The 18,583-nt window shown below is 38.6% G+C and overlaps 1 protein-coding gene across 3 annotated transcripts; it reads left to right on the top strand.

Moving 5' to 3' along the window:
- The first annotated feature begins 13,432 nt into the window (after positions 1 to 13,432).
- On the top strand, positions 13,433 to 18,263 carry LOC145052913 (uncharacterized). Of its 3 annotated transcripts, none has more exons than XM_079000835.1 (3): positions 13,433 to 13,617; positions 14,412 to 15,091; positions 16,552 to 18,263. In XM_079000835.1, exons 2-3 carry the CDS (start codon positions 14,426 to 14,428, stop codon positions 18,019 to 18,021), a joined length of 2,136 nt encoding a protein of 711 aa, XP_078856961.1. In that variant the 5' UTR covers positions 13,433 to 13,617; positions 14,412 to 14,425; the 3' UTR covers positions 18,022 to 18,263. The 3 variants fall into 3 exon arrangements, with proteins under 3 accessions (XP_078856961.1, XP_078856959.1, XP_078856960.1); XM_079000833.1 differs by having other exon boundaries at positions 13,434 to 13,617; positions 14,403 to 15,091; XM_079000834.1 differs by having other exon boundaries at positions 13,434 to 13,696; positions 14,403 to 15,091.
- Positions 18,264 to 18,583: the final 320 nt, after the last annotated feature.

Genomic DNA, 18,583 nt, shown 5'->3' with positions numbered 1-18,583 from the left:
TTGTCACCCCGATGAAAATCCGTAGACTAGGTCCCTTGTGTTAGTTATTTTAGGGACGTAAAGTGAGGATAACGGGAACGGGTAATCGGGTTTGTTTGGTTTGATAAAGTTAATAAACTTATTTATTGTGGGTTGAAAACCCTATGTACTCACCAGGTTTCCCAACCTGACCCACTCGGTTTATTTATATCACAGGTGTTGATATGAAGTAACATTACACTGAGAGATTAAGGAGATATAAATAACTAGTGATAATGAATGTAAGTTCTGTTTATGCTTATGTTTCTGTATTGACGATGACATCCCAAATGTTTTAAAATGAATATAATACATTTCTTCGGAAATGCTTTGATAACGTATTTATCATGTTTTTCTGGGAACAAATTCTACAACATTTTTATTAAAAGAGATACTCTGATTTTTATAAAGCATAAACAAAATCGGTCTTTTCTAGCCATGAAAATGGGGATGTCACAGTTGGTATCAGAGCATTAGTTTAAGAGAACTAGGAATAAGGATTTATTTCTAGACTTAAACTTAGAATGCTAAGCGATGATCGTGAGGAGTGTGTCTAATATATTTTAGGAAGTACACCTAAATAGACACAAGCACTAGCTTAATTAGGAAAGATGCCTAAAATGCTTTTATGTGCTAAATGATTTGTGATGCTTTATGCTATCGTTTGATCGGATCTATGGTCTGTTGCCAACCAGATCTGGAAATTTTATGTGCTCAGGTTTCTAAACGTTTAATTACGATATTAGAACTAGCATGTAACTTTTTGGAGGAATACGCGTCTAAATCTTCATCTATCTATATTCTCGTCTCAATACACCAAACGCTTGCTTTGGTGTATAGAATGTCATGATAAGGACTCATAGTAGACTGAGCAAATGGAGGAAATGAGAAGACTTACGATAGTGAATGATACCTATCGGAAGATATTTTAAATCTTCCCCATTTGTTTACTCTTATGCGCACAAACGAAAAAGCTCAATCCCACACTCGATTTTCTGCCACTTTTTACCATTTTCTTCCAAATTTCTTGCATCATTTATCTTCAAACGTCATTTGGTAAGAGTTACATCCACTAATCTTATAGTTTTCTTTAAATGGTGAGCTCTTTGGTGGTTGTTCTTCTTTCATGTTTTTATTCGTTTTTTTGTGGAGGGCTGACTCTGGATCTTCAAGCGGTGGTACCAAAGGTTTGTTGGAACCTCTGGTCATGAACTACTGCAAAATAAAAGAGTTAATAACGTAAAAACGAACAAAAAGTACTAAAAAAATGCCTACTGACTATTCTCACGTCGTGAGTTCAGTAAAAAAAAATTCTAATGCAAAATTTTAACTTTTTGCAGGTTTTATCCCATAAGAAATTCTAATGCATAAATTCAAAGCTTTCTAATGTCCAATCCCCTTTCCCCAATCATTCCAACAATGACAGAATGGAGTCGGCACATCTGGGACACAACAACACGATGTCGAGGGTGACGAGTGACTTAGTTTATCCTTTTTATTTTTATGTTATTTTTATTCTATTTTTCGTTTCTTAGAACTAATATTAGTTTTTATTTTTATTTTGGTATGTATTTAGTTTAAATTAGGATCTTTTATTTTTGTTTTTGTAATTTTGTTTTCCATGTTGATGCTCTTTGGTTGTTTTAGATCTTTGTAGAATTTTCGCCCTTAGAACGTTGGCAGTAAGTTCAGCTGCTAGGTCCAACTGTTGTTTTATCACGAGAGAGGAAGTCGTGTGAGAGTTTGAAGTTTATAGTCTAGACCCACGACTTCTAATAAGTGTGGGGTGCGTGTCGATATTGTGAGAGTATATTATTTAGAAGAGTAGTGTTTCTACCATACATTGATTCCTATGGTATGGATGAGCTGTTCCCACACCATGTAGTTTTATTTCGACGCGAGGTAGAAGTATCATCCCGGCTGCCATGACATAGTTGACACTTTCCTATGTTGTGGGGAAGCATTTTATCGCAATAGGAGGTTGTCATTCTCGATATCACGACGTGACCAACACTTGCTATTCGCGATATGAATTTTTCCTCACTCGATATCACGATGTGGTTGACACTTTCCCACGTCATGGTTACTACACATTGCATTAGTTTGCAATTCTTTGCACTACCTTGCAGAAGTCGGTGTTCTTGATTTTATTTTCCGGCAAATTTAGAAGCAGCAGTTCCAGTTTCCAGACTTCCAGCAATTTATGGAGCAACTTTTAGCAGCCCCACTCGATCTCGCCAAAACTAACCCATGGGAGTTTGTTCATTTTTCTCCATTTTTGCTGCTTTTATGTGCTTAATTAGTTTTATGCATACAATGAATACATTGTATGAAATAAGTGTGGGGTAGGGGGTCGGAAAAGGAATTTAAATTGGAAAATTAAAAATTGCTAGATTAGGAAAATTTAAAAATTTATAAACTTGAAATAATAGTTTAATTTAGGAAAATCTAGTAATAATTAAAAATGTTTGCTAATATTGTATGGGATGATCCGATGAGAACCCAAATGTTTACCCGAGCCAACACATGTTATAGTGTATTTGTGGCTTCCCATTTCCTAGTGAAAAGTCATGAGATATGAAAGGTAATCTGGTTGTTTATATGGCATAATACGTTTTGCAGCCTAAACCTGAAATCTATCCAGGAGAGCTTATGTAGTCATTACACTTAGACTAATACCTTAACCAATAAAGGTTGAAGTTAAGCTCCTTGCTTAAGCATGTAGGATTTGAGTGAAAAAAAGAGTGAGATACATATTAAAAAAAAGAGAAAAATTACCAAAAAGTGAAAGAATTTTGGGGCAGTCAAGTATGAAATTTAAAGATCAAAATTCTGAAGAAATCCAAAAAGTTGGAGATACCAAAAATCAATCAAAGAAGGTCGTGAATTCAAAGAAATCAAATATCAAATATTTAAAGAAGTGAAGAGTTCAAAGAGCTCCATTTTGGTATCAAAGTTGTAATTTCTAGAATTTATGTATGCTTGGTTGTTTAACCAAAAATACCTTGAGGTTAAGAAAGATTTATGAGGATTGATTCGGAGGGTTGCAAAAATGAGTGTTGTATAAACTAAGGGGTGAAGGTTCATAAGGATTGTGAGTATTTAGGAGTAGGAAATTTTTAGGAATTATAGACACAAATACATGCATTGCGAACTTGGGATAATGGTTGAGTTTAAAATGGAATGTTTTATGTGATACTGGTAAATTAAAAGTAAGTTTGTTTGGGGGAAAGCAAAAGGCTAGTGTAGGGTAGTTTGATAACGCTTATTTTATATATAATAATTTAGGTGTTTTCTTATTATTTTATGCTATGTTTTTATATTATTAAGAGCTAAAAGGTACTTATAATGCTTTGAATTGTAATTTACAGCTATTAGATGTTGTTGGAGCGGAAATGGAGAAAAAGCTCGAAAAAACGAAGTTGGATTGAAAAATAAGAACAATTGGGCTGAAAGCGGGCTAAACGCCCTACGTTCCTAGGATGAACGCGCTATGTTCGTGGTTTGCTGATTACGGGATCGCTTGGAGGAACACCCTGTGCTCCTTGGACCTACATGCCGCGTTCGTTTTGGCAATGTAAAATTACTATATGACGACATTTAATTCGTTCTAAGAGGAGATTCTGACTTCTAACCTATCTTAGTCGACAAGTAACTTCTGGTAAGCCGTTTTAAAGGTCTAGGAGGCAGTCGGAAGGCCGTTAAGCTGATATGGAGCGAAGATCTGAAGGGTTGGAGAGCAGATTCATGTTGGTAATCATGTAGTTTGTTAACGTGAACATGTTTAGCATTCCATTATGATTCTATATGCAATTACTTTTTGATTTGGGTGTTAAAACCCTTTGCTTTGTGTTCATGATTAGGTGAAACCTTGATTTATGGATTAATTGCTATATGGATTGTTTTATTTGTGTTTAATTTATCTTGTTGAGCTTGTTAAAGACCCTTATGTGTTAATGATAATTATTTTCTGTTAATAATCAAGTTTATTGAGTTGTATGAACATCATCTTAATTGCTTGAATCATATAGTTTTGTGAAAACAAAATTGTATGCCTAGTATTAGTGAACATGAATCTAGGGTTAATTAGAAAATAAGTAAGTTAATGTGTGAGCATGTGTAATGAACAACCACATAAAAGTTGATTGAATTGACAAATTCAATTAACTAATATTACAAAAGTTGATTGAATTGACAAATTCAATTAACTAATATTACAAGTCTTGCTTGATACGAACTGAACACTAGGAAACCTGTTAGTTTAATCAACTGATCACTGCTTGATTTGACTTTTTTGCTAAATGATTAGTAATAATGAATATGAACCTAATCAATTTAGAAATCGGTGAATATGAATAAATAAATTTGTGTGTGCAATTATCTATGAATTTAAGATGTAATTTTTCTAAACCAAAGTACCTAAAGAGATTTGTCTTCGGTCAGTTTATCGAGATTTGCTATTTAGTTGTTTGTTTGAGATTTAATTTAATAAAACCCTTTATTTACTGCTTTCGTATGTTTTGTGTAACCTATATCTGACATTTTAAATTAATTCACTACCATTCCCCTTGTGTTCGACACCCATGCTTATTAAAGCTATACTATACTCGATCGGGTTCACTACCTGTAAGGTGTGGTTTAGATGTGATAAGTTAAGAATTATAAATAAAAAAAAACTAGTGCATTAAATATACACATCAACGCATCACATCCCTTTCTTTGATTAAAATTCCTTTTTATTTAAATGTTTGTTTTATAAAAATTTCACCAAGTCCTTAGTTTGAGTTCAGGCACACCCGAGAGTATGTCTGAATCCCTCAAACCTAGTCTCTAATACCAACTTGTAACATCCCAAAATTCATGACCATAAAATTTCATTTTTAATATAACTAAAACACATTTGTACCTTGGTTCACACATTGAAAATCATTTCAAAGAAAACATTTATCAGAGTTCATTCCCAGAAATCACATATTGCGGAAAACATAGGTGTATGCGTTGCGATCGTCCCGAGCTCCCTTATTTGAAAACTGGAGGTACCTGAAACCAAAATTGAAAACCTTAAGCATGAAGCTTTGTGAGTTCCCCAAATACCACATACCATACATATCAACTGAACCATACATGCCATACATAACCGTGAGCCATACATATATCATAATCAATAAAGGTGCTATGTGTCGCACATAGTCTTGCCATTATGCCACGGGCCGCCTCGTGGTCTTTCTTTCCAAGCCGGAGGCCACCCGGTCTTACAAACAAGTGCTAAGAGCCACCTCTTGGTCTTCTATGCAAGCATCACACAGATAACTAGCATACATACTACTCTACTTAGCCAATTAGCATACAGTGTGCTAGGAGCCACCTCCTAGTCTTTCGTACATAATGCCTAGGGCTAACCCCCAGGTCTTCTTACAATACATAAACCAAATCGGCCGACATTTGTGCCTTCGACCCATACAAATAGTGAGGAGACTCACCTCGATTGCAGAAGCTTCCTGGAAGAATCCGGAGCTGCTACCCCACCGACTTCCCGAGCTATCACTACCAGAACCAAATAAAATCTTAGTTAATAGGTCAAAACCCTCAAGTTTGGCCCAAGGTCAAACTTGGTCAAAAGTCAACGGTCAACGGAAGTCAAAGTAGAAAAAGTCAAACTTCAGGCTGATTGTGTACGCATGGTGTACTTACCAACCAGAATCGGGACCCCATACGAGCACACACAGAGTACTCAAAGGTACGCCCGGTGTACCCGACCAAATGGCACTTTTCCATTAAGTGATTAATCTCTTAAATCCTTTCATCCAACACTCAGATCTAGTTCCACAACACCATTCTAAGAAATAAAGTTTCCACCTTTATGACTTTCCATGTCTAGAAAAGGTCCAAAAGCTAAAACCTTAACTTACCAATCCATTAAGACATCATGGCACTCTCATGGAAGGTAAAAAAGGATCAAGATTATATTTTTATGGATCCTAAAAGCTCCATAATGGATAAAGTTTCCAACTTTATCCATTAGAATGGTCTAAACCACCAATATCTAGCCTTTAAGCATCAAATGGGACCAAAAGTGCATCCTTTTCAACTTAATCCATTAAGTCCAAGTCTCTAACCTTCAGATATGAATCACAATGATGTTTAGATGGATAAAGTTTCCAACTTTATCCATAACAATGTCACAAACTTTCAAGATCTAAACTTTATGCACTAAAATGACCAAAAGCTCATAACAAAACTAGCTAGATCTGACAAATGCATCATCAAGATTCAAACTTTATGCCTTTAGAAGATATATCAAGGTGAACAGAGTCCAGATCTACAAGCTCCAATGCAACAAAACACTTCTACAATAAGTTACTTCTTCTCCAAGGTGCACCATGCATGCTCCAACACACTAAAAATCACCTTCTTTTAGCTCAAAAGGCTAATCTAAGGTTAGGGTTTCATGAAAGGGTGTTGGAGGGGTGGAGGCTAAGAATGGAGTGGGTTTGGGGGAGTTAAGGAGCTTAAATAGGGCTTAAACCACGAAAATAGGGTTTGGGCACTGATTGCATACACCAAACGTACTCCTGGTATGCCCAGCATACTCAAGATTCCATTAGTACGCCCAACGTGTGACATCCCCAAAATCTCGGCCAGAAAAAACCGGTTTTATTTATGTTTTTTAAACATTTTCAGAGTAAATCCTTTTGATTTTGAAAGAGATGCGGAATTTATTTCCAAAAACAAAACATGATAAAATAGATTTTTATCAAAACATTTCATAAAGAAATATAATTTCATTTCATAATAAAAAATCGGGATGTCATGTTCCGATACAGACCATAAAGCATAAACGATAACATTACAAGTCATTCAACAAATATATACAGAGTTTTTAGTGGAGTAGCTAACGGTTAGTAAGGTTGTGGGTTGGGGATGTGCACCCCAAACGCAGGTTCTCGGGATGTAGTCCCTAAAGCAAATACAGTTAAGGATCGAAGGGTGCTCAGTCAGATAGCAAGAAGGGTGCGGATCTAGTAAGAGTTAGTTGGAGCACTGGCAAGGGTAAACGTTGGCGGACAACATATCGCCCTTTTAATGGAAGGAAGGTTGGGAATCCTTTCGACCAGTGAGCAGTAAGGAATTAGCCGAATCCAAGTGGGGGAGAACCCTCCGAGTATACAAGGATAAGAGCCACGTAGACCCAAAATGAGTGCGCGGCCTCTGAGAAGAAAAGATAGTAGCATAGTGATTGATGGATTGAGAAGTTCAGAATTGGGAGTTTGAGGACCTTCCCAGCAGTTAGTTCATGTAGTCGAGATGGTTAGAAGCTGGTTGGGAATCCAGGATTGGAGGACCACCTGTAGGTCTCAAGTGAGTCGGAATGAGGATCCTGAGAACGGTTAGCAAGAGATGCTTTCGTATTAGTAGCCAGTGACAGAGTCAGCATGCAGAATTGTGTAGATTTAGGAGTTGGGAGTTTGGAAACTTCCCAACAATAGCTTCTTGTATCCGGATTAGTAGACGGTTGGTTTGGGAACCAAGCCGAAGAATTCCTCGACGAAGCGCTAAGTATATCAAGGATATAAGATGTCGAGGTTGATGCAGTATTCAAAGACTGAGGGCTGGTTTTGAGAAGTCAGGATGAGGAATCCCTAGCAGGACTAGGGATAGTCAGGATGTCCTCAGATAGTAGTAGTAGTGTCGTAAGTCTGCAGGAGTAGCCGTAGCATTCACTAGCAGTCAGATAGTAGTAGTGGTTTTGTAAGTCTGTGGGAGTAGCCGTAGCATTCACTAGCAGTCAGATAGTAGTAGTAGTGTTGTAAGTCTGCGGGGGTAGCCATAGCATTCACTAGCAGTTAGATAGTAGTAGAGTGTTGTAAGTCTGCGGGGGTAGCCGTAGCATTCACTAGCAGTTAGATAGTAATAGAGTGTTGTAAGTCTGCGAGGGTAGCCGTAGCATTCACTAGCAGCCAGATAGTATTAGAGAGTTGTAAGTCCGCGGGCGTAGCTGTGGCCTTTATCAGATTGGTAGGCAGCATGAGCGCGTTGTTGGATGCGGGAAAGCAGTAGTACCCACCAGTTCGGGTGCAGCAGTGAGAATATGGGAATCCACGGGTTAGATTTCGGATTTCCCAAATGGTTTAGTTATGGTTAAGTCGGCGATTCGACAGTCGGATCGTCACCACAGTTATGGGATCAGAGTAGCAGTGGACCGTTGGGGTTCGGGTATGTTAAGGGCTACCGTCGGTCTGGGAGCCATCATGTTGTTAGTCGTGGAATTGATGATGTCAGGATGTGACGTTTGGACTTGATCGGTGGATCGGAAGGTTGTTAGAGCCACAGTGACCGGATAACTAGTGGAAACTAGTTCCAGAGAAAGATTTCATTCAGAAGTCGTGGGAGCGACTAAGTGAGGAGTCCTTTGACTCCACAGTTGAGTTGGAACTCAGTGTTTCAGTCAGTTCAGTGTATCAGGCAGTTCAATGTTTCATGCAGTTCAATGTATCAGGCAGTTCAATGTTTCAGGCAGTTTAGTGTATCAGGCAATTCAGTGTTTCAGGCAGTTCAGTGTATCAGGCAGTTCAGTGTTTCAGGCAGTTCAGTGTATCAGGCAGTTCAGTGTTTCAGGCAGTTCAGTGTTTCAGGCAGATCAGTGTTTTAGGCAGTTCGATGTTGCAGGCAGTTCCGTGTTTCGGATAGTTGTAGTGTGAGGGTCAGTATTAGTATAGTTGGTTGATTTGGAAATGACAAGTCCCTCTCAGCAAGATCAGTTGAGCCTTCTGCCAAGTATAAGTGATCTGTAAGGATAGCTAGGCAGGTAGCTTTTCTTTCAGGATGGAAGGCTCGAGTTAGTAGGAGTTGAGTAATCAGATGGGAGATAAGCAAGTTGGTTCCAGCAGCATCGTTTCAGTATGAGCGGCAGAGTGGATAGAACAGTTATATATAATCGAAGTATCTTCAGAAGTCGCTGAAAGAAACTAGTAGGTTGCGATGGGGTGTAGGGACCGGTGGGAGTCCGGTAACTCAGATATTGGCAGACTAGTTGGACCAGGGTGGTCTCAATGCATCCGGTAGGCGGATGAGGGGTAACAGAATTTTCAGTCGGAGGGAGTAACGTTAAGGAAATTATGGAAAAGAGAAGGATTCGGTATGTACCAACAGTAGTGACCAGCACTGTGAGTGGCTGGAGTGATGGACAAAAGGGTGTTAGTTTTCCCAGACAGAGAGTTGGAGGCAGTTCGCAGGACAGTTGGCCATAGCAAACTTCGAGGACGAAGTTTAGTTTAAGTGGGGGAGAGTTGTAACACCCAAGATCAGAAAGGCCAAGAAAAGGAAAGAAACCCTAAGTCAAGGAGTGGACTCGTCGAGCCCAGGGAGGAACTCGACGAGTCGGAGCGGGATCCGGGGGATCGAGTAAGTGACCAACTCGGCGAGTCGGCTCGTGAACTCGACTAGTTGGGTCTGAATGAGGAAACCCTAATTTCGGGACTTGGTACCCTATTTAAGCATCTTATTCTCTTCCCTAGGGCTCATTTGCGGCCCTATAGTCCAGTTGCAGAAACCCTAAGCCTCCATTGTTGCTCATTCAAGCTTTCTTGCCATTTTGGGTGATTTAAAGGAAGAAGGAAGAAGGCACACATTGGGGATTCAAGAATTGGCAGTAGATCCAGAGTTTGTGAGGTCTTCCAGAGCATTTGAAGGTAATGAGTCGCTACCTTCCCTCTTTTGCTTATAGATCAACCTTTATCATGGGATTTGGGGCTTTTAGGACAAGTTTATGAACCATTTCGAGTTAGAAGCCCAGATCTGAAGTTGCTACTTCAGATCTGTGTGTATCTTGGCCTAGAGAATCATAAAGCATCAGTCTATGGGTTGATTGTTGAGCCCCTTTGTCTCAAACCCTAGTTTAGAGTGATTTGAGCCTAGATCTCGTTAGCTACACGTAAAGTTTGCCACTTTACGTAAGGAATAGGCTTTAGAAGAGTGGATCTACAGTTTGGAGTCCATGCATGACTCAAAAGTCCTCTGCATGTATGTAGATCTGAATGGACTCGGCGAGTCCTTCGAGTGGACTCGGCGAGTAGCATGAAGATGAGGAGGAACTCGACGAGTGGGATGAACAACTCATCGAGTCGGATGAAGTTAGGCATGAACTTGGCGAGTTGGAAGAACAACTCGACGAGTTGGTTGAAGATTGCCTTGGGCTCGGCGAGTCTATTCTTGGACTCGGCGAGTCAGGTCGCGAAACCCCAAACCCTTCGAGTTGAGACTCAAATCAGTGAGTCGGGTGGAGACTCAGCGAGTTGGACAGGTCAGGACTCGGATATAGTTGGACTCGGCGAGTCATGGACTGACTCGGCGAGTCGAGTCGCGAATAGAAAGACCCTGAGCATATGAACTCGGCGAGTCATTAGGTGGACTCGGCGAGTAGGGTTGACCTGGAAGGTTGACTTTGACCAGGACTTTGACTTTGACCAGAGTTGACTTAGTTGACTTTTAGAGGACTGTCAGACTAAGTGTCATATTGATATTGGTAGCTCGGAGAGCTGGAGGAGCAGCGGCTCAGGGGATTGTCGATCAGCAGCCAGAGGATTATCGTCGGAGCTCAGCAGTTCAGGTGAGTTTCCTACCAGTAGGAACGGGTCTAAGGCCACAATGCCGACCCGTTTAGCTAGCAGTAGTTTCCGGATTTTGATCCGATTCAGTAGTTAGTATGTTTGATTCCTTCGTGGCTCAGACAGGATTTATGTGTTATGTGTTCCGGGCTATGGCCCGATGAAGTATATGTGTGTTCATGCTAGTTGATATGTTTATGTTATGTGATGTTCAGTTAGTTCCGGAATTCGGTCCGATGTAGGGGGCAAGGCCCCAGTTAGTCTGGACTTCGGTCCGATGCAGGGGACAAGGTCCCAGTCAGTTTCCGGACTTCGGTCTGATGCAGGGGGCAAGGCCCCAGTTAGTCCGGACCTCGGTCCGATGCAGTGGGCAAGGCCCAATATGTGCTTTATATGTTATTGCATGGTATGTGGTAGTTTGGGGGAGCTCACTAAGCTTCGTGCTTACGGTTTTCAGTTTTGGTTTCAGGTACTCAGTTTTCAAAAGAGGAGCTCGGAGAGATTGCAGTGCACACACCATAGTTAGTTAGTCTGGGAATGTTTTACTCTAATAATGAGATTATGTTTTGAATTAATACTCTAAAAATTATGTTATGACTTATGACACAGTTTTATAAATATGATTTTAGTAATGTTTTTAAAGAAATTTTTAGTCGTGATTTTTGGGTCGTTACAGTCACGCTGTGCTACATCGGTTTTGTCGCGAAACTTCGACAGGTCATAACTTCTTCGTTATAACTCGGATTTCAGCATTCTTTACATTTTCGGAAACCTCGTCTCAACCACTACATCTTTGTGCATCGATATCGGGTTTATATAATATTTCATTTTTTACGTTTATTTTTATTCTTGATTAAATCAAATCACATAATTAAGCAAATAAGTATAAAACACATAATTCGCAAATAATACATTCTTATTATTTCAAATGGGTTACAAAGGTTAACCTAGACTATTACATTTCTAAAAATGGCAAACCCAGAAACACAGGCGTTACACAACGTACACCTTTTTGTACGCCCAATGTACTCAGCTTGGCCCAAAACCACCCAAACTTCAAACGGTCATAACTTCTTCGTTCTAACTTTGTTTTTGACGTTCTTTATATCCACGGAAAAGGTATTGAGGAGCTCTACAACCCTATATAATTACTTTTGACTTAAAACACATCAAACTAAAATCCATAATTCATAAAAGAAGTCTGAAACACTACATTCCCATTTTACCCTTTGACTCCAAAGTGCAAACCGAACTATTGGGTCACATATCTACATTACCCACATCCAAACCTAAATCTTACATTTTTAAAGGCCCTAATCCTTATGATGACCGCTCTTCGGGCCACAACCTCGAATTAGAAATTGATTCGGAACATGGCGTTAAAACTGACCACCATCACTTTCGCCACCACCACTACCACCCACCACTACCGCCACCGTTGCCATGACCACTACCACTACCGTCACCCACCACCACCACTACCAATGTCACCACCACCACCTTCGCCATCACCTACCACCACTACTAGTGTCACAATCATCATCATCGCCACCACTACCACTATGAACGCCGCCACCGCCATCAACCACTACCACCAACGTTGCCACCACCATCGCCGTTGCCACCATCAACACCATCACCATTGTCGTCACTTCCATCATCCACCATTGCTACTATCACCGCCACCACCACCACCACCTCCACCACAATCAACGTCACCACCATTATCACCACCCCCGTTGCCACCACCCACCACACTGTCGCCACCACCATCACTGTCACCGCCACCACCCCCACCATCACTGCCACCACCGCCTAAATTTTACTGTTTTTATAATTTATATAGTGTATCTTTACGTATAAGTTAGAAAACAAAGTAAAATTAAGAAAAACAAGAAAAATGGTAATTTTATCATTTTATATGAATTTCAATTCCATTTCATGCGAACCAAACATAAATATGGAATTAATTCCAATTCTATTTCCTTCAGCAAATTCAAATAGCATCTTAGTTGTATTGTAAAACTTTGGGAGAGAGTTATAAATGCCACATTCTACGAATAAGGCGAATCACCTATTTAGATGCATTAGAAAAGATAAATAAAAAACAAATATCTTCTCATGGTGCTCATCAACGGAAGACAATATATGATAATCCCAAATGGAACATGACTATATATATATATATATATATATATATATATATATATATATATATATATATATATATATATATATATATATATATATATATATATATATATATTCCATTCTAATCCGAAGTCTATTATTGTTTCAAAATAAGCTGAATAACTTGTCCTTCAAAAACTTAACCACTTGAAGTATTTGAAATTGAGTAATGAAACTCACATAGTTTGTTTTCATTACATGGCCCTATCCTATTTTATATACATTATTACAACTTAACCACTTGAAGTATTTTAAACCGAGTAAACTCACATAGTTTGTTGTCATTTCATGACCCTATTCTATTTTTTTTAATACATTACTTGTTTCACTTAAACAAATTTAATCTAAAAGATCACTTATTAATGTGCATCACAACAGAAAAAACAATAAATATCATTAAAGACATGTTCAAATAGATCATAAAAATTGACAATCGATTATTATTTACTAAAATTAATTAGTAAATTTCCATGGATCACGTTTACTAAAACTATGTGAAGCGTGCCACGTTATATTGCATGCAAGTTTAACCCCACGCGCTTCCATCGCGTCTGAAAAAAAAATCTGTCTTTCGTCTCGTAAACGGACCAGACCCGATCTCTCTCTTCTCAACTCATATTCATATAATCAAATTTTGCTTTTTTTCTCCACAAAACCCTCTCTCTCTTTCTCTTTCTCTTTCTCTCTCGCGTAGACTGGCGTCACACTCTTTCTTTCAATTCTTTTCCCCTCCGTCTCTAATTGGGTTTCTCTCTACCTTCTCACCACTTCGCGATTCACCCTCAACAACTCCTTTCTGAACCAGGTATTATCCTACTCATGTTTCACGTTTTGCATGTTTCCATCTTCTTCACAACGATGAATCAACGCAGTTAAACACATATGTAAACTTCTCCCCCTCTGCTTCCGTTTTTTTGACTGTTTAACAACGCTATTCTTGCTTTCTGCGGTTGTAAGGTTCGAGTTTATGGATTGTATTTTGGTTCTGCTTGTGTTTGACGGCTGATTAGATGTTGCTTTGTCTGATGGATCGCATTGTGGTTTTCTATTACGCAACTTGTTGAAATGTTGGTTTGTTGTGTTTTTGTTGCGATTTTATCTCTTAATTTATTTCGAGGCTTTGGAGATGTTATTTGCTTTTTGGCTGTTTGTGATACGGTGGGGTTTGTTCGATTGAGATTAATGCGGTTGTTGCTGCAAGCAAATTCGTATATGTTCTTATTCGCTCAAAGTTTTTGTTTCGTTTATCCCCTTTATGTTATGGTGGATGCTTGCTCGATTGAAGTTTGAAAATGGAGCTACTAATTTGATGGTGTTTTAACCCTATATTGTTTCGTCTGATTGGAACGCATTACGATCCTTTCCTATCCGGCTTATAAAAATAGTTTTCTTGCATTGTTATTTTATATATTCTGTAAATGTTTATCAGAAATTTGGTGTTATTGTTTCCCATATGAAGGGGTTTCTTCCATCGGATTAACTTGCTTGTTACTGTTAGCTGTTTTGTAAGAAAAGAGGGGCTACTCTGAATGACCATTCTTTAGGTTATGTACTATGATTACTGTATTGAATTTGTGTTTTATTTGATAGCGTTTGCAGATAAATTCAATCAAATGGAACCCAATGAAGATTGTAGCAGTGACATGTCAGGAAAAGATCCACTCCCTTCAGAAACTTATGCATATGGTTTATATGGACCAATAGGAACCCATTCTCGTATTGGTGACGAATACCAAACCCAAATCCCACCATTGATTACAAATCCTGAGTATCTTGATTACATAAAGAATCCCATTGAGGAAGAAATGAAAGCAGGAGTATCAAGTGAGTTCTTGATAGGATTAGATATACCAATTTTTTGGATCAAAAAAGAAAGGGAGATGAAAATAGAAGCCCAAATCGATATAAAGCAAGAGGATTCAAATTCAACATCTGATTTGGGTAGCATTAGCAATGACCTTTGTCTTGTTCCTGGCTGCTTTTTAGAAACATGGACAGAAACTGAAAAGGGTAGTTTTGTCCTAGGATTGTATATATTTGAGAAGGATTTTGTTCGATTGAAGAGGTTTATTGAGAGTAAAAACATGGGGGACATATTGGCATACTACTATGGGACATTTTATAGGTCTGATGAATATAGAAGGTGGTCAGAATCTAGGAAAAGTAGAGGGAAAAGGTGTATAATGGGAGCAAGAATTTTTAGTACTTTAAGACAACAGGAGTTGCTTTCTCGTTTGATGCCAAATGTTTCTCAAGAATGCCAGAATTCCCTGTTGGAGGTATGTCATAAAGACTTACTTTACATTCATATGTTTTTATTTTCTTGAAATTACTTTTTTTAGTGGTTTGATTGGCTTGAAGATAGTTAAGATAAATCTAACTACATAGTAGAAGAAATTGATCTCATTAGTATACAGTGGGCTTTAGGTAAGTGTTTGTCTGTTGGAATAGAATGAACAATTCTTGAAGGAATGTGATTCATTCCATTAGCTTACTAATTCATCTACTCAGTTCAAAAAAATCCATCCAAAAAGTTGAAATTATGGAGAATCCAGACCAAGGGCATCAGACCATTTTAATGGTTTTGAAACAGGAATTAGCAAAAAGATGTGGGAATTAACTTTGAGATATTTGGCATCTCCCTAAACTAATGATTTATGATACCCTTTTAAGAATAAAACTCTAGTGAAAAAAAACCCTAATAGCTCTGTTTAGTGTGCTTCTCAGTTATTTTTTATGCTCAAATACATGATAATACACTTCAATAATGTAATTTTAAAGAAATAGTAAATAGTTTTGACTATTTTAAGTCTGTTCAACATGTGAAAACAGTGCTCAACTGAAGATCGTTATTTTGATCTACTGCTGTTGGGTGTAAATTATTTCTATGAATTTCTAAACAAATATATTTTTATCTTCTTTTTGTGCCTCTTCCAAAGCTTTCATATTACGATTCTGTACATTAAAATCCTTTTTTTAATCTGTTGGTTTTAAAAGGCATGCTATTCTTGCACCAAAAATTCCTAAAATCAGGATATGCACTTTGACTGAAATAACCCTTGGGTCTTCAAATGTTTGAAAAGCAAAAGACTTGATATGTTTGTTAAAAGACTACAAGAGTACAAGATATTAGTTATTGATGCATTTGGGGTCTATTTCCTTTTATACAATGATCAATGCTCCAATTTTGGAAAGTTAATGTCTGCAAAGATATCATAGGACAAGGATTGCTATGGAAGTTTCTTCTAAAAATCAATTTACACTTTACACCAATGCAAATTGAACCTATTTATTAGCTTTTTGTATTAGTTAATTCCCTTCGTTTTAATATTCTACTTTAAAACTATAGCAGACAATCATTTCGTTTACTTCAAAAGAAACCATATGAAAGCTGATTGTTTCTAGTGCTACTTACAATGATGAGGATGAGAAGGGCATTCATGTCTTTTACACACACGAGATATCACAAGCCTGTCCCACCTTTTTGGGTGTGGCAAAAAATTGCAAATTTTGTCCCATTGAAGCATGGTGTTTAGGGTTAAGGGACAATTTGATAAAAACTCAGAAGTCAAGTTTCATTTAAACTTATAAAGTAATTGACCATCTTGACCCAATTTTTATAGGTAATAGATAAAATCAAAAAGCAGTAATTCAAGACTATTTACTTTGGTGTTGAAATATTTGCCAATGATATGATTTTCGCATCATGTTTTGCTGTTGTAATGGGTTTTGGTTGCAGATTTGTAGGTCGTTTGGAGATGGGAGAATATCACTAGAACAATACGTGTTCTCATTAAGAAGTTTAATTGGGATGAAAGCCTTTGTTGATGCCATGGCAATAGGAAAAGGCAAGCAAGATTTAACGGGCAGCAACATAGAGCCGACCAAGCAAAACCAAGCCATCCACATCCGCCCGGAAATCCCGGTCGGCAAAGCCTGTTCTTCTCTCTCATCAACCGAAATCATTCAATTCCTAACCGGCGATTACCGCTTAAGCAAAGCCCGATCCAACGACTTATTCTGGGAAGCCGTGTGGCCCCGCTTACTTGCAAACGGTTGGCATTCAGAACAACCAAACGGCTACAACTACACTGCTAATGGAAAACACAATTTGGTCTTCTTAATGCCTGGAATCAAGAAATTCTCAAGAAGATTAATCAAAGGTGAAACGTATATGGATTCGGTTACAGATGTTTTAAACAGAGTCGCTTCACACCCACAGATTCTCGAAATTGATGACGAAAACGGCGATATTGAAATGAAATTACAAGAAGAAGAAGAAGATGAAGAAGACGCGTTTCTTGAAAAAAGGAAAACCCATTGTTACCTTCAACCTCGTGCCCCAAGTCTCGGAACGCTTTTATTCAAGTTTACAGTCGTCGACACGAGTTTATCCGGAAAGATTGTAAGAGTGAGAGAAATCGAACCCCGGGATTTGGATTCCGGTGAAGTATCGGAATTGGTATCCGACGAATCAGACAGTGCCAACACCAACACCAACACGTTTCTTGCGGAACAAGAAACGGGTTGTAAGCCAAACAAGAAACTGAAAACCGGTGATGAAAATGAAAGAAAGTCACCGGAGGTTAAACGGAAGGTGGTTTCAAAGGCTAAATTGGCCCGGAAAGCCAAACCGGAAAACAACTCCGGCCACCACAAACGTCGCCGGAGATTAACCGCGTGTGCGAAAGCCGGTTCCAGCCGCGACACCGATGATTTAATGGAAAATGTTGGTTCATCCTCTCAAGCTAATAACCATAATTTGTCGTCGAATTTAAGTTTTTCATCAAAATGTAGCTCGATTGACACCGTTGATGAACACAAGATGAATTTAATCGATTTGAATGTGACTCCGGAATTCGTGAATTCTGAATTTGTGCCGGAAAGACATGAGAAGCAGTCGGAGAGTTTGGTGGTTCCGAAGGTGGAGGAAAATGGTGGTGGCGGTTCGAGGCGGCAGAGCACCCGGAACAGGCCACCGACCGCTAGGGCGTTGGAGGCGCTTGCTAATGGGTTCTTGACTGTTAACTGTAGGAAGAAGGGAAAAGAAGACGGAATGCGGGATTCGAGTTCCGGTTCCAGATCGAGGGGTTTCCGGCATTCCCGAGGCGAAATTGGGGTTGCGAGTGAGTGTAGTACTGGTGATGCTTCTTCTGTTGTGAAAGGCGAAGATGAAAATGGTCCCTTCAATGGTGAAATTGCAAAATAGCAATGTACTTTGGGGAAGTTATGGAGTTGTTCTTGATGGTGGTTGCGAAGATGACCCATCTGAGAGAAAATAGTAATGGTTGACTTTTTTTTTTTTTAAATGTTTGACTTGTTAAGAATTGGGTATATGTAGGTGATGTTTTTTTTTTTCTTGTGGTGGTGTTGATATGAATGTTGTGCAACTATGTGGATGGATGATTGGGAGAAAAAATTGGCATGAAGAATGGAATAATTGGACATAAATCTTTGTGGTTTTTGTTGTCGAATAAAGTACTTTTTTTTTCTTCCCGAAATCGTTAGGGAAGTAGCTAATCCAGACTCAAACCCGATTGTGATCCGGTCTGGTTTCAAAAGTTTGGAATAGATTGGAATCGAATCCAGTCGTTACAATTACTATTATATATTTTGTAGGTATTTTTAATTCAAGGGTAGATTTGGAATTGCACAAGTCGTAAGTGGGTTTGCAACTAAGAGATGCAAAACGAAACAATTTTAGTTATTTTTCTAATTTAATATGTACTAATTTTTTTTTTGTTTTTATAATGTTCAAATTTAGTTTTATA

This window comes from Lactuca serriola, chromosome 5 (assembly GCF_051521515.1).
Source record: "Lactuca serriola cultivar US96UC23 chromosome 5, Lser_US96UC23_V15, whole genome shotgun sequence".
Classification (NCBI taxonomy): Eukaryota; Viridiplantae; Streptophyta; class Magnoliopsida; order Asterales; family Asteraceae; genus Lactuca; species Lactuca serriola.
The sequence above is the reverse complement of the archived record's forward strand: the minus strand, read 5'-3'. Positions and strand labels throughout refer to the sequence as shown.